The sequence below is a fragment of the Patiria miniata genome, unplaced genomic scaffold (genome assembly GCF_015706575.1).
Source record: "Patiria miniata isolate m_02_andy unplaced genomic scaffold, ASM1570657v1 HiC_scaffold_30, whole genome shotgun sequence".
In the NCBI taxonomy this organism is placed as follows: Eukaryota; Metazoa; Echinodermata; class Asteroidea; order Valvatida; family Asterinidae; genus Patiria; species Patiria miniata.
In genome coordinates, this window is record NW_024037070.1 from 3,153,512 (window position 1) to 3,181,483 (window position 27,972).

A 27,972-nucleotide genomic window follows, 5' to 3' on the forward strand; every position below is an offset into this window, starting at 1 on the left:
GTAACATGACTTTTGTTTAAGTCGGCGGTCCATCTTCCGGCTAGTTTCCTGGTACGTAGTCGTAACTCGGGGGTGGCCCATCTGGGGGTGATGGGGTAGGCAGCAGAGGAACCTTCAGGTTAACCTCATTTTCAGTCGCACACTCTGCATCTGCGGCTGCAGCAGCTCCGCTGATGGTAGTCTCATGTACCGGTGGTGGGTTTGTGTCTGTGCGTGGATCGTTGTAGGTATTGCCAGAAGATATCAGCGCAATACCTGTACCTGGGGCTCGAACTGTTCTCTGGTTGTTGTTTTTCCTCCACCTATAAAGCGAATGAATGCATGAAAAAAAATAGTTGTCTTGAAATGAAAACTCATCACCCATAGTCCGTGGGACGAGAGCCCCAAAACGACATGTAGTTTATGATGTACAATATCGAAAAAACTTTGTTCCCCGATCCACAGTTTGTTTGAGAATGAGAAAATCTGGGATAAAACCGCCGAAAATTCTGCATGAGAAAAACGTAAGGAATAGCGCCCTCTATTGACACAGTCAGAAACCTTTTCGCACGCAATGAGTGCTTGCCAGTTAATATAAGTTTTCCCTGCTATTTTAAAACGTTTATCGTTTATTTCTAATATTCAAATTTGTCCATCAACATCGATTTAGTGCATTTCCAATGTTTAATTTTGTCTGTTGTCAGACAATTTCAAATTCAGTCCAAGCAAATTCAAACGATGAACACACGTTTTCGTCACCGAGTATTCAATTTCGTCTCATTCTACGCCAAACCTTGTCATTCAGAAATTAAATTCGTCTAATTGATTTATGTGTATATGAGACGAATTCGATCACTGAATGCTGCCATTCGCAACAGCTTAAACGAATTTGATCTGTAATGACGAATATTCTCGACCCAGTGACTAAGGAGGTTGACCAAACTTTGAAATTGAATGGTAAATGACTAATTAGTTTTGTTAAAAGCGTGTGAAATTTTTCTTGGGCGAAATTGAATGTTAGAGTTTGTGAATTTGAATGGAAAATGTGGTAAAATAGCCGGGAAAATCTATACTTCTTTCAACTTTCATAACACATGCATATTCTTGATTTGTGTTATAATTTCTCATCACGATGCCAAACCCTTTTTATTACAGTTTGTCCAACTTGAGATGATCGAATGTTATGTATTGGCCACATAAAAATGTATTAGTATAGTTAAACCGTATACCCAGCTGAGAATCTCAGAGTAACATCTCTCAGTTCTGCCCCCGCCCTTTTTTTTTTGGGGGGGGGGATTTGTCGAAAATCCACAAGTGAAATTTTTTTAACAGACTTTCCTCCCTTTTCAATAGCAGTGACGCAGAATTTTAAAAGGGGATTATATACATGTATATCAGATTGTTGAAGCGTCTTATTACAAAACCACTCAAAAATTACATCTCATGTTCTCATACATAACATGTACTTAGGTTGATTTGTATTTTTGATTACACTTTGATAAACAAAAAAAATGACTCGGAAATAAGACGGCAATAACTACAAATAATTTTTTTATATTCCAGGCACAATGTGGTTTAAGTAATCACCTAAAGAAATACAAATCGTGATTTACTTAATATAATCTAATTTTATTTCATGTATTTATGTTTTGTGGGGGGCAATTAAAACATGCACAGTTTTCACCCACACAAGAAGAATGGTATTTAGATGACATAAGTTTGTTCAATCTGTACTGAATGAGCATTTGACTCGTTTATTTTCAACTGACAAAATGTATACATCACAGACCGATTACATAAATTGTTGTATATAGGCCTAACATGTGAAAAGTCTCATCGCAAATTGAATGACCCACTTTAAGAGAAAATGAACTTATTTTCCCTTATTTGGAAGCTTTGAATTGCAGCATTACAACTGCTTTTATTTTGTTTCAGCTGAGTATCGTTTTTATTATTTTGAATATTGTTTTAAGAATTGATTCATGTTTTGTTGTTGCTCCATCCATTCCATTAAAACCACCAGTAAACCCCAACGGCCCACCCGCTTCCCTTTTTGAGGCTGCATCAAATTATAATTTTTTTTTTAAATTTCAGGCATACTTAGGTCATGTAGGTGGTGTGAGATCCTATTTTAAGTGCAGTGTTGGTGGGTCGAGTTTCCGCCGCGCCGTTCGAGTGCGAGAACAATAAAAATACTCGTGACAAGAACAAACCGCCCGAATTCGTACGGCCATTGCGTGAGAAAATGTTTCTGACTTATGTCAATAAAGGGCGCTGTTTCTTTTTTTTTTCTCATGTAGAATTTTCGACGTTTTTATGCTAGATTTTCCCATTCCCAAACAAAGTCTGAATCGAAGAACAAAGTTTTTTCGATATGGTACACCATAATCTACATGTCTGTGAAGTTTTATAAAATTCGGCGAACCAGACCGCGTGGCGAGCGGAAAAAAGGCCTCGTCCCACGGACTACCACTGCTACTGCAAGTTGTTCTCCTTGACATTGCATGTGACATCTCTAAAACGAGATCAAATTCATCATGAAATGCTCAATATATGCTCAAGAAAAAATGGCTTATATTAGGCCCTAAGTCTATGAACGTTTCGGCTTAACACGACTGAAATGCCCAATTGTTTCACATTTGGAAGTTGGAACGTTTGCTTGTAAAAGTGAGGCCAATATCAATAGAATTAAGAAGAGCCGTGCTTAGCAAGCATAAGTTACCAGCCAAAATCTCATGTCATGATAATGCTCTTGACTGGTACGCTGCCAATGCCAGCTAAGCATCAATCTCGTGTTTCGTCCCTCGTGCTACCTCATTTTGCAACTCCTAACCAGCATGTTCTCCTTCCCCTGCTTATTAAAACGTAGAATTATTGTCAGTTAAAACAGTTAAAACGTAGAATTATTGTTAAAACGTAGAATTATTGTCTTTTTTACGTTTCTTCCTTGTAGACTGTATCTCCTCGAGTGGATTTAGCCTAATGGTGTCGAAATATCGCAGACATATAGAAAGTGAGCTTACCTTCTTCTGATGAGGAGGAAACCAAGAAGCAGGATGACCACGAAGAGAACTCCTCCGGCCACTCCCCCTCCTGCTGCCTTCCCTACTAACGTCTCATTAGCTTCCAATAAAAAAAAATCAATAGTTTATTTCAGTCCCAGTGTGCTTATCAGCCACCAAAGTAAAAAAACAGAGCAAGATTATTGTTCTTCATGTTGCCATATAACTTACTCGAATATCTTATTGGGTGCATGTTTATGCAGATCACATTATAGTCAAAGTGTATTCCGATTGATGTCCTTAAGCTTCTGTCAAAAGACCAATGACAAAGTAAAACTAGTGACATGTGATCAGGGGCGGCGGAACGCTTTTCAAAATGGGGGAGGGAGGGGACAACACCAAAAAGGCGCGCTTGTTCAGAAAAAAGGGGCACCTTCCGTCGATGTGAAAGTGGAGGAAAAGAATATGGTCCCTTTCATTTTGCGATATACCTATATGATGATTGACGAGGAACTTTTATGAATACGTTGTCAATCTTGCTCTTTGTGTTGTTTTTACTTAGTTATAGAGAGACCATTTTTTTTTTATTGCAAGAGGGACACTGTTGCTTCTGATGGCCATGTTCAGTGACTATATTCGCGTGAAGAGCACTATTATTGTTAGGGGCCTCTTTTCCATCATTATTGAGAGGGGCGAAATTTTAATGTTGCGAGCGGGGCACTATAATTGAATGTGCTTTCAAGGGGCAGTTTTCAATCCCGAGAAGTTTTCACGAGAGGGGCACAATTGTTCTTGATGGCCACTTTTCCATCTCGAGAGGGGCACAATTTTAATTTGTGCTTTCGAGGGGTAGTGGTCCATCTGCAGAAGGTGCACAATCTTGTTAATGCGAGAGGGGCAGTTGGGTTTATGAGGGCCAGTTTTGCATTACAACAGAGGAGACAATTTTATTTGGAGCGCTATCATATGCTTTCATATGCCCCACCCCGGTTCCACCGCTGGCGTCATGCGATACGTTTTGTGGGATTGAGTCAGTTTTGATCTCGTACCTCTGGGATCATCTACCGGAGAACACTCCACTGGTTTGCTGGACCAAGAGCCGTCTGATTGGCAGACTCGCTCTGCGTAGTGACGGTCGGTTCCCCTGACGACAAAGTCAACACTACACGTGAAAGTGGCCACTTCGCCCGGTTCAAATACGTGATCTTGCCCTTCGGCTATCGTCACGTGGTTCAATTTGGGTGGAGCCGTGCAGCCCTTCTTGACGACTGTTTGATGAAACAATACAAGATTTGCATTTAAACTGAAAAGTAAAACAAGAGTTTCTAAACATTTGGGCGTACAAACAATTAGTCAAGCTGAATAGTTTAGCTTATTCAAACAATAACTTGACTACTTATGTGCCCCCTTTTGACGAACCCGTCAGGCAGATTGACTTATATTTGTCATCAGAAATGAGGACAGTGGATTTTTCAGCTCGCCAGATAAGTGTCATTATGACAAATAGCGCCTCCACTAGTCTGGCCCTGGAAAATGGAAGTCACTGTTTTGAAACTCTCTATATAGGTTCCATACCGACGCACTATCAAAAAGCAGGAAAATTTTCACAACTCTCCTCAATTAAAGCTTACTTCATCTTCGTTAACAGCAATTTTAGGGCCAAATTCCATCCAACTTTCACAGAAATGCAAGTTCGCGCTCCTGTCTGCAAGCTTGCATTTCTTTGAAAGTTGGGTGAAATTGGCCCCCAAAATTTGTCGACTTTGCCATTAAGCTGAATATCAGTTTTTAATATGGCGACGGGCTTCGGGAATATTTGACGGCTGATCACCTCTGGATGCAAATTCGAAATACGCTTTTTTAGTACGCTCTAATCGTATTAAAATTGTACACAGCTAGGAGTTAATAGAGGAATGCACACACAGCCCATCCAGTCGAAGCTAGTGCAGCCATGGTTCATCTGTTCGGAAAACATAATTATGGGTTGAATAATATTGAAAACAAATCCACCCGATAGTGTTTCAGAGTATTAAATCAAAATGACCGCAGCTTCGTCAGTATTCCTGGGAGTTTACTTGCGAGCAAAGGGAACTTATCTACTGTAGCGTACGCTTCATCGCTCGTTCCACAATGCTTATACATGTTAATCGGATATAGTATTAACCCTGTACCTCCGTCAAAGGTATAGCATATTGCAGTGTGCCCTAATTTGAGGCTGCTTCGACATTCTATACTTCATGCCCATGATTTCTTAACAAAACTCTGGTAGATTCAACACATTTTGACCACATTTCATATTTTTTTCCACATGGAAAACTAACGAATGCATTCATTTGAACGACGGACCGGCCATGGTACTCGAACAGAATAGTGCGCCAATTGTGTAGGCCACTTACCTTTAGTGGTTGCAGCGGGGATGGTAGTCGGTGCAGCGGGATGGGCCACAGTAGCTCCAATACGAACTGAAGATAAACACATAGCAATTAATGGGCTTTTTTTCTAATTTGAGAGGTGACATGTGATGAGCTTAATCTACTTTGCCTGGTGACCTAGGACGCATTTTTTTTCGAGAAATAACTTTCGTGTTGTGTAACTATTTGATGTTTATGTAACCAATTGGATCAATTTTTGGAAACCGTGATTTTAGGCTTATTGGAAAGGACTTTGAGTAAGTTTCCAATGATATAGAATAATCTTTGGAATCGGAGAGTTATTTAGGTTTACAGTTCCCAAACTTCAGGCATAAAATTTGTTTATTTATTTTTAAATTCGTTGTTAAAGTTTCCCAAATGAGTTCTTCCGTTACGCACATTTCTATAAACCTACATGTATAAAAATGAAATTCCGAATATTTTCGTCATTTTGTTTACACTATTTTATCAAAATTATTATTTAGGCCTACACAGACAAAATCTCAATATTGAAACAATTAGGGTCTCTTCGTTTTTTGTTAATAGCCAAATTGGCGTGGCCCTACTTTTGTTTAATAACGCGACTATTTTTTTGTGTCTAAATTTATTTGGGGTTTGTGAAATCAAATAGTGACTGCCCAGATAAGGAATTGTCTAATTTATTTTCCTGAGACCAACATTTGTTGTCGCGTGTGATTTATGTTGAGTTTGTGTCAATTCACTGGTGGGCGTGGCTCAACGAGGGGGTCCCCGTATGTGGGCTTGCAACTTTTGACTGGTTTTGTACCGGAGGGTCACATGTGGTTATAAATGTTGTCACACCGTGCTCTTACCTATTGGTCCAACGCTTTCAGCTGATACGAGAAACCCACTTCTGGTGCCAGCACCACCAGATGTGAACCTTAGCCACATGACATTGCTGTGTGATAACGTAACAGGCGGGGAACTGCTCCCACTCCGACGGAACACCCTACTGGAGGAGTCAGTAGGGTTGCGGCCGTTGCCAACCTCCAAATAATCATCGTACTGCGTGTTGAAAGCGAGGAAACTGAGGAGGATTCTAAAGTCCTCCGCTGTTTGGATAACCCACTGGATGTCCAGATTGTTCTGGTAGTTGCTTGGATAGGATGGCGAGGATATGTAGATTGTGGCCTTTGCCGCAACCAGCTCTGTGGTAGAACATTACAATATGGAGTTGAGTGAGAAATCATGGCTTTATACTAATAAGCCACTCAGTTGTGTCAGGACCCATTAGTTGCCCCTTCTTATATCTATTAATTTGCATATATGCATTTATGTAGCCATTTCTTTGACGCTCTCGCGTGCTTCCAAAAGCAGGCGTCTGTTCTCTGAGTTAATTTGTAAATAATTTCTATTTTTAAATAAAAATTAAAATGTTTTATTCGGTCTACCTCAGAGCGATTTAAGATCTTAAAGTGTTGATCAGTCATTATTCTTACTGTCATTGTTCTTACTGAAGTCAGGTTGTATTATCATGAGTCACCACCTACAAGTTGTTTAACGTCTCCCATTTCAGATCTTCGCTTCTATACTAAATCAACAACTTGAAGCAGTCAATGATCTCATTATTATCACCTTGTGTTTAAAAGATGAACAGTTTTTGAATTATCTGTTGAATATATTTCCCCCTGTGATTGATTCTCTGGAGTAATAAATAAATCTAGACATGCTGTTATTTGAGCAAAAGTCTGCGGGTACGCGCTCTGTAACGATATGTTACGCAATATGCCGGCAATAATAGAGCTGGCCAATCACGGTCGTGTCTAGGTTTTGTAGATCTATGCGCGCTCGGCCGTCGTTGTATTTTATATCCGAATCGACCAATCATAGTTTAAGTCCTGATTTTGCATTAGTTCCTGGATATATCAGACGTTCGACCGGAGATAGGGCTCCGTGGAGAACGGTTAATACTAGTCGAGTACCAAAACTCGAGTGCCAAGTTTTCCGAGTACACACAGTGACGAGTACGGGCCGAGTCCGAGTACTTTTTAGTCGAGTCCTGGGCCAAAAATCCGAGTTCGAGTTTTTCAGAGTCCGAGTACGGGCCGAGTACGAGTACAAAGATATCGAGTACAAACTAAAGCATTATGGAAATTAGCACCGTTACTTACATGTGATATGTAAAGTAATTACCCAGTATTCCAAGAAATTAACACGTACGATGTTTTTGCTTGGAATTCTTGATTTATTGACGATCATCCTCATTCTGAAGGTTAGGACAAGAGTCGGTTTTGCAATGCTTGTAAGTACCTTTTCATTTTGTGTTCCCTATCCTAACTAGTGTATCCCAAAGTGGTTTATTAGGTCTCAGGAAGCAATAACCTACATTTTAAAGTAATATTTTAGCAGTGAAAAACTTGAGCATTTTCATACGAAACCCTTACAAATTTGAGAAAAGTCCCGACCATGCCGACTCCAATGGCATGGGATTAGGCTTGCTTGCAATTTTGCACGTTACTTACAACGACAGGTGTTTGCGTCGAAGGTGCTTATTAAAGTTGGAAGTTGTTCCAGACTTCTCCGAAATCCGCAGCCCACATGACTTGCATACTGCGCTGTGCTGCTTCTGTCTGTTAGCGAAATATTCCTTGTGATCTCTAAACCCCCAAGATATAATTTCTGACGAAGAAGACATGTCTACGTCTGGATCAAACTCGCCGCCATGCGCCACAGAATGTGACGCGTTTCCAACAAAGAGTGATGTGCACAACCTCTTCCCCACGGATAAGATCTTTCCGCGCCTTGTTAGTTAAAAAATGCCTCGTGTGATGAACGCTCATGGAGCCCATGGAAAGAAGGTTGCGATTTATTTCGCTGGTATTCTTGTAGTATTCAGTAGGAATAGGACAGTAAAAAAAATGTGCACCAGCGATACTGCGAGCGCTGCCAATACCCATTCACGAATACTCGATTTAGAGTCGATAAAGAATACAGCGCAAGTTTCATCATTTTCATATACACTATGTGAAATTTTTGGTCAAAGTTTAGTATCGAAATATTAGTATCGAAAAAATCTGAATTTTCTTCCGAGTACTGCGCGACTGGGATGAGTTCCCCGAGTACAATTTGTCGAGTTAAGGGACGAGTCCGAGTACAAAATTACGAGTACGTGCCGAGTACTTGTTTTTTTTTTCGAGTACTTATGATCGAATACGGGCCATGTACTTATTGGTACTCGAGTTGTACTCGAGTTCGAGTTCGAGTACGAGTACGAATCTGCCGGTTTTACCCGTAATTGTTAATAGTAGACCTGCGACAGTTGATTTCACGTTGCATTTGAAATTCCATACATCGAGAGAAAAACCACTGCTGGTGCTACTTGAACCAGATGAACCTTAGCCACAAAACATTGCCGGTTGAGGGCGTATCAGGCGGGAGAATACTCCCACTCCGACGGAACAGCCTAGTGGAGGAGTCAGTAGAGTTGCGGCCATTGCCAACCTCCAAATAATCATAGTCGTACTGCGTGTTGAAAGCGTGGAAACTGAGGAGGATTCTCTGGTCCTCCGCTGTTTGGATAACCCACTGGATGTCCAGATTGTTCTGGTAGTTGCTTGGATAGGATGGCGAGGATATGATGGCTGAATAATTATTGTTTGTCGTGAGATTGATCAGCTCTGTGAAAGACCGTGACACCAGATTGAATTGAGCGAGAAAGGATGGCTTTTTACTGTATGGTAAACCAATCAACTAACTCTACGTTGCATTAGAGATTCTATAGATCGAGTTTTAATCCCTACCTATTTCACACCTTGTGCCTTCAAACCCATTGAGACATTCACAGTTGAAGCCTGACAATCCAATTGGTCGACACGTCCCGCCGTTCAGACAAGAGTTCAATATACATCCTATGGTTGTAACAAGAGAAAAATTAACCAAAGTAACTATTAATGTGTTTTCATGTAATTAGGACACCGGTTTTATCAAGACATATCTTTCGTGTTGTATAGAAATATTTGAAGTACATCCATGTGTGACCCTCAAGCATTAACTTTTGGAAATGGGATTTTGGGCTCATTGAAAAGGACATTGAGTAAGTTTCCAATGATATAGAAAATGGGAATCGGATAGTTATAAGTATTTTCAGTTCCAAACTTTCAGGCCTCAAAAAGTTTTTCACAATTCTACAAATTCGTAGTTTAAGTTTCTTACATAAACTTCTTAGTTACGCGCATTTCTATAAAGCAATAAAATGAAATTTGGAATATTCATTTTATCAATTGTCTTCATGTTATTAATACTATTTGATCAACATTCTATTTATCATAGATGATATCTCATTGTGTGTTCGCTTCTGATTTGTATTTACAGTTATGTCATCAATATTGTATTTATCGTAGACTGCGTTTCCGTGTGGCCTTGAAACTTTCGACTGGTTTTGCATTGAAGGGTCAGACGTGGTTATAAAATTGTTTAACTTCATTCACCGCGCTCTTACCAAATGATCCAACGCTTCGAGCTGATAGAGAAAAACCACTGCTGGTGCTTCTAGAACCAGATGTGAACCTTAGCCACATGGCATTGCCGGTTGAGGGCGTATCAGGCGGGAGAATACTCCCACTCCGACGGAACACCCTACTGGAGGAGTCAGTAGAGTTGCGGCCGTTGCCAACCTCCAAATAATCATTGTAGGGCGTGTCGAAAGCGAGGAAACTGAGGAGGATTCTAAAGTCCTCCGCTGTTTGGATAACCCACTGGATGTCCAGATTGTTCTGGTAGTTGCTTGGATAGGATGGCGAGGATATGATGGCTGATTTTTTTTCCGTGAGATTGATCAGCTCTGTGAAAGACCATGACACCAGATTCAATTGAGCGAGAAAGGATGGCTCTTTACTGTATGGTAAACCAATCAACTAACTCTACGTTGCATTAGAGATTCTATAGATCGAGTTTTAATCCCTACCTATTTCACACCTTGTGCCTTCAAACCCATCCAGACATTCACAGTTGAAGCCTGACAATCCAATTGGTCGACACGTCCCGCCGTTCAGACAAGAGTTCAATATACATCCTATGGTTGTAACAAGAGAAAAATTAACCAAAGTAACTATTAATGTGTGTTCATGTAATTAGGACACCGGTTTTATCAAGACATATCTTTCGTGTTGTATAGAAATAATTGAAGTACATCCATGTGTGACCCTCAAGCATTAACTTTGGAAATGGGATTTGGGGCTCATTGAAAAGGACATTGAGTAAGTTTCCAATGATATAGAAAATGGGAATCGGACAATTATAAGTATTTTCAGTTCCAAAATTTTAGGCCTCAAAAAGTTTTTCACAATTCTACAAATTCGTAGTTTAAGTTCCTTACATAAACTTCTTAGTTACACGCATTTCTATAGAGCAATAAAATGAAGTGTGGAATATTAATTAGCTGTTTCGGTGACACACCGAAACAGCTCTTGTTTTCGTTAAGATTTTTTTCTTTCTTTTTCTTTTTCTTTTTTTTTTTTCTTTTTGGCTTTTCCGCAAAGTTGCGGAAAAGCCTTTGTTTCTCTACAAATTTTTATTTATTTTTTTTTTTTTTCCTCTTGGGACTTCCAACCAAAATGCCATAGACTTTGTGCATGTTTTTTCTAGCAAACACTTTTGGCATAAAACAAAGTCATATGACATCAAAATTTAACATAGTCACAAAACATATAGCACAGGTCGTTCGCGAAGATAGACGCAATGATGACGTCATCATGGGTCATGTGACGTCATCGCAACGTTGCATATTTCAAAGCCCTATATCTACAGAACGGTATGTCCGATTGGCTTGAAACTCAGCATGTGGGTAGACCGGGAAGTGTTATAGATGAAATTTGAAATGACGTCATCATTACGTCATCATGTGATTTTATATTTAATTTTGAATTTTTGAAGACTTTTGTCATATCTCACTAACGCAATATGATAAATTCGAAATTCTTTTTGTATTAGGTTCGCTGGGCAAAAGATATATGCACAAAATTTGGAAAAATGCGTGACGTCATGATGACGTCAGCAAAAATGCGATTTTTTTTTTTTTTTAAACACATATAAGGGAATGTCCGATCGTCATGAAACTTGGTGGGTGGGTAGATAATAACACTAGTACACAAATTCTCGAATGACGTCACGATGACGTCATCGGTCGATTTTTAAAGATTTTTTTAATATTGCTTATTTTATTCTGGTTACAAAATTTAACACTTTTATTAATCCGATTGTTTTCAAACTTGGTACAGACTAAAACCACAATAAAATAATGAGCACTGCCAAGTATTGTTACGATGATGTCATCATTAGACATGTGACATCATCATTAACTTGTATATTTTAAGCCCCTTTATCTCACGAACAGTACTTCAGATTGGGTTGAAACTTGGTATGGGGGTAGGCCGGGATGTGTTTCAAATAAATATTGAGGTGACGTCATCATGACGTCATCGTGTGATTGTATATAGATTTTTGAAGTTTTGGACCTTTAAGCCATATATCACGAACCCAATATATTAAATTTAAAATTCTTATTGTATTAGGTTTGTTAGGCAATAGGTATATGTACACAATTTTGAAAAATGTGTGACGTCATGATGACGTCATCAAACATGCGCTTTTTTGAAACACACATAAGATAATGTCAGATCGTCATGAAACTTGGTGGGTGGGTAGATAATAACACTAGTACACAACATCTTTAATGACGTCACGATGACGTCATCAGTATATTTTTGACGATTTTTTTAATATTGCCAATTTTATTCTGCTTCGAAAATTTAACACTTTCATTAATCCGATTGTTTCAAACTTGGAACAGACTTAAACCACAATAAAATAATGAGCACTGCCAAGTATTGTTAGAATGACGTCATCATTAGACATGTGACGTCATCGTTTATATATTTTAAGCCTCTATATCTCATCAACAGTAATTTAGATTGGGTTGAAACTTGGTTTCGGGGCAGGCCGGGATGTGTTACAAATAAATATTGAGCTGACGTCATCATGACGTCATCTTGCGATTATATATATATATATTTTATATAAGACTTTTGCCGTATCTCACAAATGTAATATGCCAAAATCAAATTTCCCTTTGAATGAGGTTTGTTAGACAAAACATAAATGCACACAGTTTTGCACCAAACCAAAAACATGACCTCAATTTAAAAAAAACATAATGCGGAAAAGCCCTATGCTCTGTTGCAAACAGACATAGACCTCTATTTAGCTGTTTCGGTGTACACGCCGAAACAGCTCTTGTTTTTGTTATTTTTGGCTTTTCCGCATTACTGCGGAAAAGTCTTTCTTTTTGTTCTGATTTTTGGCTTTTCCGCATTGTTGCGGAAAAGCCTTTCTTTTTGTTCTGATTTTTTTTCTTTCTTTTTCTTCTTCTTCTTCTTCTTCTTCTTCTTCTTCCTCTTCTTCTTTTTTTCCCAAAAGCCCATAGGCTTTGTACACGTTTTTTCTACACGCCACTTTTGGCATTAATCTTTGTCAGACATCATTCAAAGTTGGCATAAGCATAGTCCCTATAGCAAAGATGTGTCCCGAAGATTGACGTCATGGTGACGTCATCGACTAATTTATTATAGATTTTTGAATATTTAATTTTCCCATAGACTTTGTACACAGAAATTTAAAACAAACTGTCGCTTTTCAAAGGGCATTTTCGACTCTTTGCCGGTTATTCATTAACACCACTCTTTGTCCAAGCAAAGACCCTAATTCAAACAACATTGTGGAATGATGACGTCATGATGACGTCATCCTGTATTTATTTATAGGCAATTAAATTTCGACACTTTTAATATTTAAAAATGCATAAGAAATCAATCGTACGCGTCCGCAGCATTCTGTTGCCGGCAAGTGGTAGAGTAGATTGAGGTCTTTATTTCATTCAGTGTGCGTGCAATCACGTGACCCTTGCTTCCGGTCGAAAAAGGCCCAAACCGGAAGTGGCTTATTATTTGAAAATGGTAATAGAAATGAACTTGCTTTTAACGGTGTTAGACTCTTGGCTAAAAGTATTCTTTAAATCATCTACCAATGACGTCATGCAATCTTCGACCGCCCTCTAGCGACAGGTTGAAAATTAGCAAAAATGTATTTTGAAGAGATGTCTGTGGCGAAGTTTGTCGGAATCGCCTAAATATTGGTGTATATGATGACCTTGACCCACTTAAGACGTGTCCGAAGTTTAAGGCGAATGACGTCATCAGACCGGAAGTTATAATAAAAAGACCCTTTTTCATTTGAAAATTCCTGAAAAATCAACCATGGCAGTTTTTATACTTGTTTTTACTTTAATTGTCGATTGAAGGGTAGGTCTAAAACATTTTGAAGTTTCGAGGCGATAAGCGAACTCGAACATACCCTGCGCACGCTTAAAACTTCACGTTGACAATACCTCTGCTTCAAAACATTTACATGTACATGCACGTACGTTGTACATAGGCACATACATCGTATGTCAGTCAGCCTGCAGCGCACGTGCTGCTGAAGTCAAATCCTGTCCACAGTGACCGTTTTAGCCGATTTTCGGCTAAACTTTGACAGATTTTATGTTCATGCATGCGCATAGACAGGGACGTATTATAGCACTTTTGGCATTAATCTTTGTCAGATATCATTGAAAGTTGGCATAAGCATAGTCCCCATAGCCAAGATGTGTCCCGAAGAGTGACGTCATGGTGACGTCATCAAGTGATTTATTATGGACTTATGAATAATTAATTTTTCTCATAGACTTTGTACACAGCTTTCTCCACAAGTCTTTCCCTATTGAACACTGATATATCTTACTGAGTAGTTCTGAACTTCGGCCGAGAATTAGTATGAGAAGGAAAAAGAAATCGTATTTTTTTAAGTTTGCCATTCGATTGAAAATATTCCCAAGAGTCAGAATATCAAGTAATATTTTATAAAAATGTTTCAGTTTAAAGGCAAATCACGTATTTAAAGGTGCAGTTTTTCTGCTGTTGGATTTTTAACCCATTGACTTTGTACACGTTTTCAAGCCTCCATTTTCATAACTTGGCGTTCTGGAATCGTCATCAAAGTTACAGCCAAGGAAGACCCTCATACAAAAATTATGCCAAGACTATGACATCATGATGACGTCATCATCAAGTGATTTATTATGGATTCATGAATAATTAATTTTTCTCATAGACTTTGTACACAGCTTTCTCCACAAGTCTTTTCCTATACAACACTGATATATCTTACTGAGTAGTTTTGAACTTCGGCCGAGAATTACTATGAGAAGGAAAAAGAAATCGTATTTTTTTACGTTTGCCATTCGATTGAAAATATTCCCAAGAGTCAGAATATCAAGTAATATTTTATAAAACTGTTTCAGTTTAAAGGCAAATCACGTATTTAAAGGTGCAGTTTTTCTGCTGTTGGATTTTTAACCCATTGACTTTGTACACGTTTTTAAGCCACCATTTTTATAACTTGGCGATCTGGAATCGTCATCAAAGTTACAGCCAAGGAAGACCCTCATACAAAAATTATGTCAAGACTATGACATCACGATGACGTCATCACCTAATTTTTTAATTGATTTTTGAAACTTTACGTACATATTGTGAAGTCTTATATCTACAGAAATATAAGTCCGATTGGGTTGAAACTTGGTATGTGGCTATACCAGGATGTGTTATAGATTAAAAATGAGGTGACGTCATGATGACGTCATCCTGAGATTTTATATGAATATTTATTTTTTTGGACCTTTTAGCCATATCTCCCGAACGCAACATGCAAAATGCAAAATTCTTTTTTGCATTTGGTCTATTATGTAATAGCTATTCGCACAAATCTTGAAAAATGTGTGACGTCATCATGACGTCATCAAAATGCGATTTTTCCAAACTCATATAAGGAAAGGTCCAATTGTCATGAAACTTGGTGGGTAGGTAGTTACTCATACTAGTATGCAAAGTTCGAAGTGACTTCACGATGACGTCATCAAAAATTTATGAATATTTGTCGATTTTCAAAGTGCGTTTTTGACTCTTTGCCAGTGATTTATTTAGATCACTCTTTGTCCAAGCAAAGACCTTGTACACACGCACATACATCGTATTGCCGAGGTCAAATCCTGTCCACAGTGACCGTTTTAGCCGATTTTCGGCTAACTTTGACAGATTTTATGTTCATGCATATTCAGGGCATATTATTGATTAAAAAAAATCAAAATGCGGAAAAGCCCTATGTTCTGTTGCAGACAGACATAGACCTCTAGTTTTTTAGCTGTTCCCAATTTCAATTGGGAACAGCTATTGTTTTCGTTAAAGTTTTTTTTTTTCCTTTTTTTTTTTGGCTTTTCCGCATTGTTGCGGAAAAGCCTTTCTTTTTGTTCTGATTTTTTTTCTTTCTTCTTCTTCTTCTTCTTCTTCTTTTTTTCCCAAAACCCCATAGACTTTGTACACGTTTATTCTACACGCCACTTTTGGCATTAATCTTTGTCATACATCATTCTAAGTTAGCATAAGCATAGCCCCTATAGCAAAGATGTGTCCCGAAGATTGACGTCATGGTGACGTCATCGACTAATTTATTATAGATTTTTGAATATTTAATTTTTCCCATAGACTTTGTACACAGAAATTAAAAAATAATTGTCGATTTTCAAAGGGCATTTTTGACTCTTTGCCAGTAATTCATTTACACCAATCTTTGTCCAAGCAAAGACCCTAATTCAAACAACATTGTGGAATGATGACGTCATGATGACGTCATCCTGTGTTTATTTATAGGCAATTAAATTGTGACACTTTTAATATTTAAAAATGCATAAGAAATCAACCGTACGCGTCCGCAGCATTCTGTTGCCGGCAAGTGGTAGAGCAGGTTAAGGTCTTCATTTTATTCAGTGTGCGTGCAATCACGTGACCCTTGCTTCCGGTCGAAAAAGGCCCAAACCGGAAGTGGCTTAATATTTGAAAATGGTAATAGAAATGAACTTGCTTTTAACGGTGTTAGTCTCTTGGCCAATAGTATTCTTCAAATCATCTACCGATGACGTCATGCAATCTTCGAGCGCCCTCTAGCGACAGGTTGAAAATTAGCAAAAATGTATTTTGAATAGATGTCTGTGGCGAAGTTTGTCGTAATCGCCTAAATATTGGTGTATATGATGACCTTGACCCACTTAAGACGTGTGCGAAGTTTTAGGCAAATGACGTCATCAGACCGGAAGTTACAATAAAAAGACCCTTTTTTATTTGAAAATTCCTGAAAAATCAACCATGGCAGTTTTTATATTTGTTTTTACTTTAATTGTCGATTGAAGGGTAGGTCTAAAACATTTCAAAGTTTCGAGGCGATAAGCAAACTCGAACATACCCTGTGCACGCTTAAAACTTCACGTTGACAATACCTCTGCTTCAAAACATGCACAGGACAGGACGTCCACAATGTACATGTACATGTACATGCACGTACGTTGTACATAGGCACGTACATCGTATGTCAGTCAGCCTGCAGCGCACGTGTTGCTGAGGTCAAATCCTGTCCACAGTGACCGTTTTAGCCGATTTTCGGCTAACTTTGACAGATTTTATGTTCATGCATGCGCATAGACAGGGACGTATTATAGCACTCTTGGCATTAATCTTTTTCAGATATCATTGAAAGTTGCCATAAGCATAGTCCCTATAGCCAAGACGTGTCCCGAAGAGTGACGTCATGGTGACGTCATCAAGTGATTTATTATGGATTTATGAATAATTAATTTTTCTCATAGACTTTGTACACAGCTTTCTCCACAAGTCTTTCCCTATACAACACTGATATATCTTACTGAGTAGTTCTGAACTTCGGCTGAGAATTACTATGAGAAGGAAAAAGAAATCGTATTTTTTTACGCCTTTCATTTGATTGAAAATATTCCCAAGAGTTAGAATAGCAAGTAATATTTTATAAAAATGTTTCAGTTTAAAGGAAAATCACGCATTTAAAGGTGCAGTTTTTCTGCTGTGGGATTTTTAACCTATTGACTTTGTACACGTTTTCAAGCCACCATTTTCGTATTTTGGCGATCTGGAATCGTCATCAAAGTTACAGCCAAGAAAGACCCTCATACAAAAATTATGCCAAGACTATGACTCACGATGACGTCATCACCTAATTCTTTATTGATTTTTGAAAATTTACGTACATATTGTGAAGTCTTATATCTACAGAAATGTAAGTCCGATTGGGTTGAAACTTGGTATGTGGCTATACCAGGATGTGTTATAGATTAAAAATGAGGTGACGTCATGATGACGTCATCCTGAGATTTTAAATAATATTTATTTGTTTGGACTTTTAGCCATATCTCCCGAACGCAACATGCAAAATGCAAAATTCTTTTTTGCATTTGGTCTGTTATGTAATAGCTATTTGCACAAATCTTGAAAAAAAATGTGTGACGTCATCATGACGTCATCAAAATGCGATTTTGCAAAACTCACATAAGGAAAGGTCCAATTGTCATGAAACTTGGTGGGTAGGTAGTTCATACTAGTCATACTAGTATGCAAAGTTCGAAGTGACGTCACGATGACGTCATCAACAAATTAAAAAAATTTTGTCGATTTTCAAAGTGCGTTTTCGACTCTTTGCCAGTAATTTATTTAGATCACTCTTTGTCCAAGCAAAGACCTTGTGCACACGCACATACATCGTATTGCCAAGGTCAAATCCTGTCCACAGTGACCGTTTTAGCCGATTTTCGGCTAACTTTGACAGATTTTATGTTCATGCATATTCAGGGAATATTATTGATTAATATTAATTATTGATTAATATTAATTATTGATTAATTAAAAAAAATCATAATGCGGAGAAGCCCTATGTTCTGTTGCAAACAGACATAGATCTCTAGTTTTTTTTCTTTTTCCACTTTTCCCATAGGTTTTGTACACGTTTTTATTCTACAAGCCACTTTGGCAATTATTTTAAATCCGATCAACTTTAAACTCAGCATAGTTATTAATCATCATCTGAGGATGTGTGCCGAAACTTTTCGTCATGCTGACGTCATCACGTGATTTATTATAGAATTTTGAATATTTATTTTTTCCCATAGACTTTGTACACAGATTTTTTTTTTAAATGTCAAGTTTCAGAGGGCATTTTCGACTCTTTGCCAGTAATTCATTTACACCAATCTTTGTCCAAGCAAAGACCCCCTATCAAACAACATTGTGTCATGATGACATCATGATGACGTCATCCAGTGTTTATTTATAGGCAATTAAATTGTGACACTTTTAATATTTAAAAATGCATAAGAAATCAACCGTACGCGTCCGCAGCATTTTGTTGCCGGCAAGTGGTAGAGTAGGTTGAGGTTTTTATTTCATTCAGTGTGCGTGAAATCACGTGACCCTTGCTTCCGGTCGAAAAAGGCCAAAACCGGAAGTGGCTTATTATTTGAAAGTGGTAATAGATATGAACTTGCTTTTAACGGTGTTAGTCTCTTGGCTGATAGTATTCTTCAAATCATTTACCGTTGACGTCATGCAATCTTCGAGCGCCCTCTAGCGACAGGTTGAAAATTTTCAAAAATGTATTTTGAATAGATGTCTGTGGCGAAGTTTGTCGGAATGGCCTAAATATTGGTGTATATGATGACCTTGACCCACTTAAGACGTGTGCGAAGTTTAAGGTGTATGACGTCATCAGACCGGAAGTCATGAATATTTAATGAGACACTCTTTACAGTCTTATAACTATGGAACTATTTGACCGATTGATCTCAAATTTAGTAGGTATACAGACAGGGATGTGTTATAGATGAAAATTGATATGTCAAGGTCATGTGACCTTCACTTCCGTTTTTACCGGAAGTGGTAATTTTAGACCCTTATATCATATTTCATGAATTATTACTCTGATTAGGTTGAAACTTCACATTAATACAAAGCTATATTGACAGATAATTTTCTTGCATTATTATTACTGTGCACTTAATTATTGTCATGTCATGACGTCATGAATATTTAATGAGACAATCTTTACAGTCCTATAACTATAGAACTATTTGACCGATTGATCTCAAACCTGGCAGGTATACAGACAGGGAAGTGTTATAGATAAAAATTGAAATGTCAAGGTCATGTGACCTTCACCTCCGGTTTTACCGGAAGTGGTAATTTTAGACCCTTATATCATATTTCATGAATTATTAATCTGATCAGGTTGAAATTTCACATTAATACAAAGCTATATTGACAGATAATTAAATTGAATTATTATTACTGTGCGCATAATTATTGTTATGCTATGACGTCATGAATATTTAAAAGGCTGTACTGGAAGTGGAATCTTTAAAAGTAATAATTTCAATTTATTACTTTCATTTTTTGTTAATCATTAAATCATTTTGTTTACGGTCCAATAGAGAATCAAAACTGGGAACAGCTCTGTGGTTGTTCACAACCACAACCTCTAGTTAGCTGTTCCCAATTTCAATTGGGAACAGCTCTTGTTTTTGTTAAAGTTTTTTTTTTTCCTTTTTTTTTTTTTTTTTTTCTTTTTTTTTCTTTTTCCACTTTTCCCATAGGTTTTGTACACGTTTTTATTCTACAAGGCACTTTGGCAATTATTTTAAATCCGATCAACTTTAAACTCAGCATAGTTATTAAGCATCATCTGAGGATGTATGCCGAAACTTTTCGTCATGCTGACGTCATCACGTGATTTATTATATAATTTTGAATATTTAATTTTTCCCATAGACTTTGTACACAGAAATTTAAAAAAAGAAGTCGATTTTCAGAGGGCATTTTCGACTCTTTGCCAGTAATTCATTTACACCACTCTTTGTCCAAGCAAAGACCCTGATTCAAACAACTTTGTGTAATGATGACGTCATGATGACGTCATCCGGTGTTTATTTATAGGCAATTGAATAGTGACACTTTTAATATTTAAAAATGCATAAGAAATCAACCGTACGCGTCCGAAGCATTCTGTTGCCGGAAAGTGGTGGAGTAGGTTGAGATCTTTATTTTATTCAGTGTGCGTGCAATCACGTGACCCTTGCTTCCGGTCGAAAAAGGCCAAAACCGGAAGTAGCTTATTATTTGAAAGTGGTAATAGATATGAACTTGCTTTCAACGGTGTCAGTCTCTTGGCTGATAGTATTCTTTAAATCATCTACCGATGACGTCATGCAATCTTCGAGCGCCCTCTAGCGACAGGTTGAAAATTGTCAAAAATGTATTTTGAATAGATGTCTGTGGCGAAGTTTGTCAGAATCGCCTAAATATTGGTGTATATGATGACCTTGACCAACTTAAGACTTGTGCGAAGTTTTAGGTGTATGACGTCATTAGACCGGAAGTTATAAGGAAAAGATCCTTTTTCCTTAGAAAATTCCTGAAAAATCAACCATGGCAGTTTTTATATTAGTTTTTACTTTAATTGTCTATTGAAGGGTAGGTCTAAAACATTTGAAAGCTCTGAGGCAATACGCAAACTGGGACATGCCCTGCGCACGCTTAAAACTTCAGGTTGACAATACCTCTGCTTTGAAACATGCACAGGACGTCCACAATGTACAGTACATGTACATGCACGTACGTTGTACATATCGTATGTCAGTCAGCCCGCGCGCAGCGCACGTGTTGCTTAGGTCAAATCCTGTCCACAGTGACCGTTTTAGCCGATTTCCGGCTAACTTTGACAGATTTTATGTTCATGCATAGTCAGGGACGTATTATTGACAAAAACAAATCATAATGCGGAAAAGCCCTATCTTCTGTTGCAAACAGACATAGATCTCTACTTATATGTCTATGGGTCCAACAGATAATCAATATTGGGAACAGCTCTGTGGTTGTTCACAACCACAATTTCTAGTTTTCCCTTTTTTTTTTTTTCCACTTTTTTTCCCATAGGATAACACGTGTTTTCGTTCTACAAGTCACTTTTTGCCTTGTTTCAAATCAGACCGACTTCAAACCTAGCACACTGTTAGACTATCATCTGAAGATGTGTGCCGAAACTTTTCGTCATCATGACGTCATCACGTGTCACGTGACGTCATCATAAAAGAGCATACTTCAAGGCCCTATATCTACAGAACCGGAAGTACGATTTGGTTCAAACTTGGTATGCAAGTATTCCGGGACGTGTTATAGACGAAAATTGCAGTGACGTCATGATGACGTCATCATGTGATTTTATATAAATTATTAAATTTTTGGACCTGTTACTCATATCTCATAAAGGGAATGTGGTAAATTCGAAATTCTTTTTGTAACAGGTTTGTTAGGTCTTAGATAGATGCACAAAATTTCATAAAATGTGTGACGTCATCATGACGTCATCAAAACGTGATTTTTTGATTCACATATAAGAATATGTCCGATCTTTATGAAATTTGGTGGGTAGGTAGGTAAAGATAACAGCATTCGAAATCTGAAGTGACGTCATCATGACGTCATCATCTGATTTTTTATGAATTTTTCAAATTTTAATATTTTCTTCAAATTTTGTAAAAATTATATAAAATATGGTCCGATCGACTTCAAACCAGGCACACACTTAAACAACCATCTGAAGATGTATGCCGAATCATGACGTCATCATGACGTCATCACGTGTCACATGACGTCATCCTAAAGGTGCATAATTTATGACCCTATATGTACAAAACCGGAGGTCCAATTGGGTTCAAACTTGGTATGCAAGTATTCCGGGAAGTGTTATAGACGAAAATTGCAGTGACGTCACGATGACGTCATCATGTGATTTTATATAAATTATGCAATTTTTTGACCTTATTTTACTCAAATCTCATCAATGGAACATGGTAAATTCAAAATTCTTTTTGTAACATGTTTGTTAGTTGAAAGATACATACACAAAATTTCATAAAATGTGTGACGTCATCATGATGTCATCAAAAACGTGTTTTGTGATTCACATAAGGGTATGTCCGATCGTTATGAAACTTGGTGGGTAGGTAGGTATAGATAAAAGCATTCAAAATCTGAAGTGACGTCATCATGACGTCATCGTCTGTTTTTTATGAATTTTTCAAATTTTAATATTTTCTTCATTAATAAAACGGTCGAAACAGCTCAGTGTTTGTCCACAAACACATTTCTAGTTTTTTTCTTTCTCCTTTTTCAGACTTTTTCTCCATAGGTTTAACACACGTTTCTTCTACAAGTCCACTTTGCCACTTTTTAAATCCGATTGATTTCAGACTTGGTACATACTTAGACCACTACCCACAGATGGTCCTAGAAGAAATTTGTGATCATGACGTCATCAGGTGTCAGGTTACATCAAATTAAAGATGCATTTTTCCCCATATGTTTTGTACACGTTTTAAAACACACCAGTTTGGCATCTTCGTAAATCCGATCGACTTTAAACTTAATTCATACTTAGACCACCACCCACAGATGGTTCTAGACGAAATTCGTGATCGTGACGTCATCAAGTGTCAGGTTACGTCACATTAAAGATGCATTTTCCCCATAGGGTTTGTACATGTATTAAAACGCTCCATTTCGGCACTTTCGTAAATCCGATCGACGTTACACTTGGTACACACTTAGACCACCACCCACAGATGGTCCAAGAAGAAAATTTGTGATCGTGGCGTCATCAGGTGTTCGGTTACGTCACGTTAAAGATGCGTTTTTCCCCATATGTTTTGTACTCGTTTTAAAACGCTCCACATTGGCACCTTCGTAAATCCGATCGACCTCAGTCTTGATACATTTTTAGACCACCACCCAAAGATGGTCCTAGAAGAAATGCGCGATCGTGACGTCATCAGGTGTTGGGTTACATCACATTAAAGATGCATTTTTCCCCATAGGGTATGTACACGTTTTAAAACACTCTACTTTGGCACTTTTGTAAATTATGCGATCGACGTTAGACCTGGTACACACTTAGACTACCACCCACAGATGGTCCTAGAAGAAATTCGTGATCGTACCAATGCCGAGATGGGTTATATATGAAAATTCATGTGATGTCATCATCAAATGTCATGTGACGTCCCTTAAAGGGGCATTTGGTTCTTCATAGGCCTATATTTTTTTACAGACCTATATGTTCGATTTGGTTATAACTTGATATGTACGTATAATGTGCTGTTATAGATGACAGTTTAAGTGACGTCACTGATTGGTCATCACGTGCACAGAGTATTTTGAATATCCAAAACAGCTTGTGTTTGTCCACAAACACATCTCTAGTTTTATCAATTGTCTTCATGTTATTAATACTATTTGATCAATATTCTATTTATCATAGATGATATCTTAATGTGTGTTCGCTTCTGATTTGTATTTACAGTTATGTCATCAATATTGTATTTATCGTAGACTGCGTTTTCGTGTGGCCTTGCAACTTTCGACTGGTTTTGCACTGAAGGGTCAGACGTGGTTATAAAATTGTTTAACTTCATTCACCGAGCTCTTACCAAATGATCCAACGCTTCGAGCTGATAGAGAAAAACCACTGCTGGTGCTCCTAGAACCAGATGTGAACCTTAGCCACATGGCATTGCCGGTTGAGGGCGTATCAGGCGGGAGAATTCTCCCACTCTGACGGAACACCCTACTGGTGGAGTCAGTAGAGTTGCGGCCGTTGCCAACCTCCAAATAATCATAGTTGTACTGCGTGTCGAAAGCGAGGAAACTGAGGAGGATTCTTAAGTCCTCCGCTGTTTGGATAACCCACTGGATGTCCAGATTGTTCTGGTAGTTGCTTGGATAGGATGGCGAGGATATGATGGCTGAATTGTTTTCCGTGAGATTGATCAGCTCTGTGAAAGACCATGACACCAGATTGAATTGAGCGAGAAAGGATGGCTCTTTACTGTATGGTAAACCAATCAACTAACTCTACGTTGCAATAGAGATTCTATAGATCGAGTTTTAATCCCTACCTATTTCACACCTCGTGCCTTCAAACCCATCGAGACATTCACAGTTGAAGCCTGACCATCCAATTGGTCGACACGTCCCGCCGTTCAGACAAGAGTTCAATATACATCCTATGTTTGTAACAAGAGAAAAGTTAACAAAAGTAACTATTAATGTGATTTCATGTAATTAGGACACCGGTTTTATCAAGACATATCTTTCGTGTTGTATAGAAATATTTGAAGCACATCCATGTGTGACCCTCAAGCATTAACTTTTGGAAATGGGATTTGGGGCTCATTGAAAAGGACATTGAGTAAGTTTCCAATGATATAGAAAATGGTAATCGGACAGTTATAAGTATTTTCAGTTCCAAAATTTTAGGCCTCAAAAAGTTTTTTCACAATTCTACAAATTCGTAGTTTAAGTTTCTTACATAAACTTCTTAGTTACGCGCATTTCTATAAAGCAATGAAATGAAGTGTGGAATATTAATTTTATCAATTGTCTTCATGTTATTAATACTATTTGATCAACATTCTATTTATCATAGATGATATCTCAATGTGTATTCGCTTCTGATTTGTATTTACAGTTATGTCATCAATATTGTATTATCGTAGACTGCGTTTTCGTGTGGCCTTGCAACTTTCGACTGGTTTTGCACTGAAGGGTCAGACGTGGTTATAAAATTGTTTAACTTCATTCACCGCGCTCTTACCAAATGATCCAACGCTTCGAGCTGATAGAAAAAAACCACTGCTGGTGCTACTAGAACCAGATGTGAACCTTAGCCACATGGCATTGCCGGTTGAGGGCGTATCAGGCGGGAGAATTCTCCCACTCCGACGGAACACCCTACTGGAGGAGTCAGTAGAGTTGCGGCCATTGCCAACCTCCAAATAATCATAGTTGTACTGCGTGTCGAAAGCGAGGAAACTGAGGAGGATTCTTAAGTCCTACGCTGTTTGGATAACCCACTGGATGTCCAGATTGTTCTGGTAGTTGCTTGGATAGGATGGCGAGGATATGATGGCTGACATGTTTGCCGGGAGATTGATCAGCTCTGTGAAAGAACATTAATAAATACCTTGGAGAGTTGATGGTTTCTGATTGGTCGAGACTCGATCACGTGAGGTGTATAAACGGTGATATATGGACCGGCTTCAAAGAACAAGCGAAAAAAATGGCCCCTGGACCAGCATTGATCCAGCCCCATGGAAGGCAATGATTGGCCAAATTTACAACAGTCATACGGCCATTTTTATTCTATATCTATGCATACGGCAGCTTGTAACAATTTATCAATTTATTTCAAGTTGCATTTGAAATTCTAAAGATCGAATTTTAATCCTCTCCTGTTTCACACCTCGTGCCTTCAAACCCATCACGACATTCACAATTGGAGCCAGTCCATCCAACTGGTTAACACGTCCCGTTGTTCAGACAACGGGAGTTGACTAAACAGCCTATATGTTGTACTGCGAGAAAAGTAAACCAACGCGACTGTAAATGAGTTTCACGAATTGAAGATACCAGTAAACATCATTGTTTAGAAATATCTGATGTATAATTTATGCGACCCTCCAGCACAAAACCGGTCACTTGGATCAATTCTTGGTAATGGGATTTTGGGTTCATTGGAAAGGACATTAAGTAAGTTTCCAATGATATAGAATATGGGAATCGGGCAGTTCAGTTAAGTTCAGTTCCCAAATATCAGGCCTCGAACAGTTTTATAAAATGATATAGATAGTTAAAGTTTCCCACATAGCTCCTTAGCTACGCACCTCACTATATAAAGCAATCAGGATGCAATTTGAAATATTCATTAATCAATGTTTTTTTTTAAATATACAAATTCCTCGTTAAAGTTTCTAAAATAAGCTCCTCGGGTACAGTGCTATGAAGCAACCAACTTACCAACATGATATTTAGAATATACATTTATTAATCGTTTTAATTTCATTTGTAATATTCCATCAATATTCTATTTTTCACAGACTACATGTGGCCTTACTGTGTTAAACTTCATTCACCGCACTCTTACCACTTGATCCAAAGCTTCGAGCTGATAAAGAAAACCCACTTTTGGTGTAACTACCATCAGATGTGAACCTAAGCCACATGGCATTGCCGGTTGAGGTCGTATCAAGCGGGAGAAGGGTCCCACTCAACCGGAAGATCCTTGTAGAGGAAATTGCAGAATCGATCCCGTTCCCGGCACTCAGATGGTCGCAACAACTCTCCGTGTTGAAAGCGAGGAAACTGAGGAGGATTCTAAAGTCCTCCGCTGTTTGGATAACCCACTGGATGTCCAAATTGTTCTGGTAGTTGCTTGGATAGAATGGCGAGGATATGATGGCTGATTCGTTTGCCGCAAGATTGATGAGGTTCAGCTCTGTTCTTAGATTGTACACAAAAGGATTCACGGTGAGAAATGGTAGCTTTATATTGGTAATGCATGCCAATTAATTCCAATGATGTTGCATACAAATTTATATGATCGAGTTAAATGATGCTATAAGCATTACAAGATTCACAGCTCGTACGTACAAACCCAGCAGGACGTGCACAGTTGAAGCACCTTCCAATTGGTATGATGAAATTTCAACCATTAATTGGGTTCAAGACATTTTAGATATTCTCGTTTCAATGTGGAGCGCTTACAAATTCTGACAATCATGCACACTTTATTACCTAATGATGTACAAATGCCACCTTCTCACGACTATTTGTAGGGGGACCGTTTCACCTTGTAACCTTTGGTACTGCTATTTTCTTTTAATTTTATGGATTTTTTTTGGGGGGGGGGGCTAGGGTGAGCTTCTCGAATGCACCCTTCACTCTCAAAACGTTGGTTAAACTTTTTTAACCAACAAAATTTTAACCAGCGTTTTGAAGGTGTATATAATGGAGATGCTAATTGTTCGACGCTAACTTTTCCAAACATGGACGTAGGCCAGATCACGTGATGGGTGAGCGAGCCCTATCGTTTGAACTGCATAACAAATGGGGGTGATAGATCCTGAAAAAAAATAAAAACTCACCGCTATCTGCCAGTATCACTGAGGGCAGAAGCAGCGTAAGTCCAGTCAGAACACCAATCGCCTTGCTTAGGAAACGTCGCATCGTGGATGATTTTTCCAGCAATTAATAGAATGGACTAGTAGCTTATCTGTAACACTTATTACGCTGTCGCGATGAAATAGCAGCCTGAAACAAACAGGACCACAAGATTATATATCGTAGGACCAATTTTCATTTCCATTGCGGTCCCATATGTGTTTAGTAGTCTTTCATTTTTGATTTTGCGGAGTCCCGGCCGCAATAATTTTTTTCTGCAACCCAAGCAAATCATTTCCCACTCAGACCAGTGATAGGCCCCATACATCAAAACTCTTTTTAAAAAAATACTCAAACCTCTCAGTTTGAGCAGATTACAAAAAAAAAGTAGCCATTTGAAAAGGAATCCCTCCACAACACTGGCTCGATAGTGCCAATTTCGGACCATATTCTTCCCAAAATGCTCAGGATTGGACGCCCCAAGTCAATCTTTTAGGAAAAGTCTGTTAGCGATGTCGTTACAAACTGTACATGTTTTCTTTATAAAAGTTACACAATACCAAATAGCTTTGAAGTCATGCAGTAATCCCATATGCTTTTATTTTATTGTATTTCATTGTG

At 38.2% G+C, this 27,972-nt stretch overlaps 1 protein-coding gene across 1 annotated transcript; it reads right to left on the reverse strand.

Moving 5' to 3' along the window:
• On the reverse strand, nt 1-27,495 carry LOC119739072 (cubilin-like). The gene is made up of 13 exons (XM_038213908.1): nt 27,336-27,495; nt 26,325-26,686; nt 25,007-25,202; nt 24,309-24,416; nt 23,841-24,185; nt 10,317-10,424; nt 9,852-10,193; nt 9,154-9,261; nt 6,226-6,561; nt 5,378-5,443; nt 4,031-4,249; nt 3,003-3,102; nt 1-302 (listed from the first exon to the last, which is right to left on the reverse strand). Exons 1-13 carry the CDS (start codon nt 27,415-27,417, stop codon nt 41-43), a joined length of 2,634 nt encoding a protein of 877 aa, XP_038069836.1. The 5' UTR covers nt 27,418-27,495; the 3' UTR covers nt 1-40.
• Nucleotides 27,496-27,972: the final 477 nt, after the last annotated feature.

Coding starts and splice junctions, on each gene's coding strand:
- LOC119739072 (XM_038213908.1), bottom strand. CDS start 27,417: ATGCGACGTTTCCTAAGCAAGGCGATTGGTGTTCTGACTGGACTTACG. Junction 24,186..24,308: donor AGGCACGAGGTGTGAAATAG/GTAGGGATTAAA, acceptor GGTCTTTCACAG/AGCTGATCAATCTCACGGAA. Junction 303..3,002: donor TTCCTCCTCATCAGAAGAAG/GTAAGCTCACTT, acceptor TTCGCTTTATAG/GTGGAGGAAAAACAACAACC.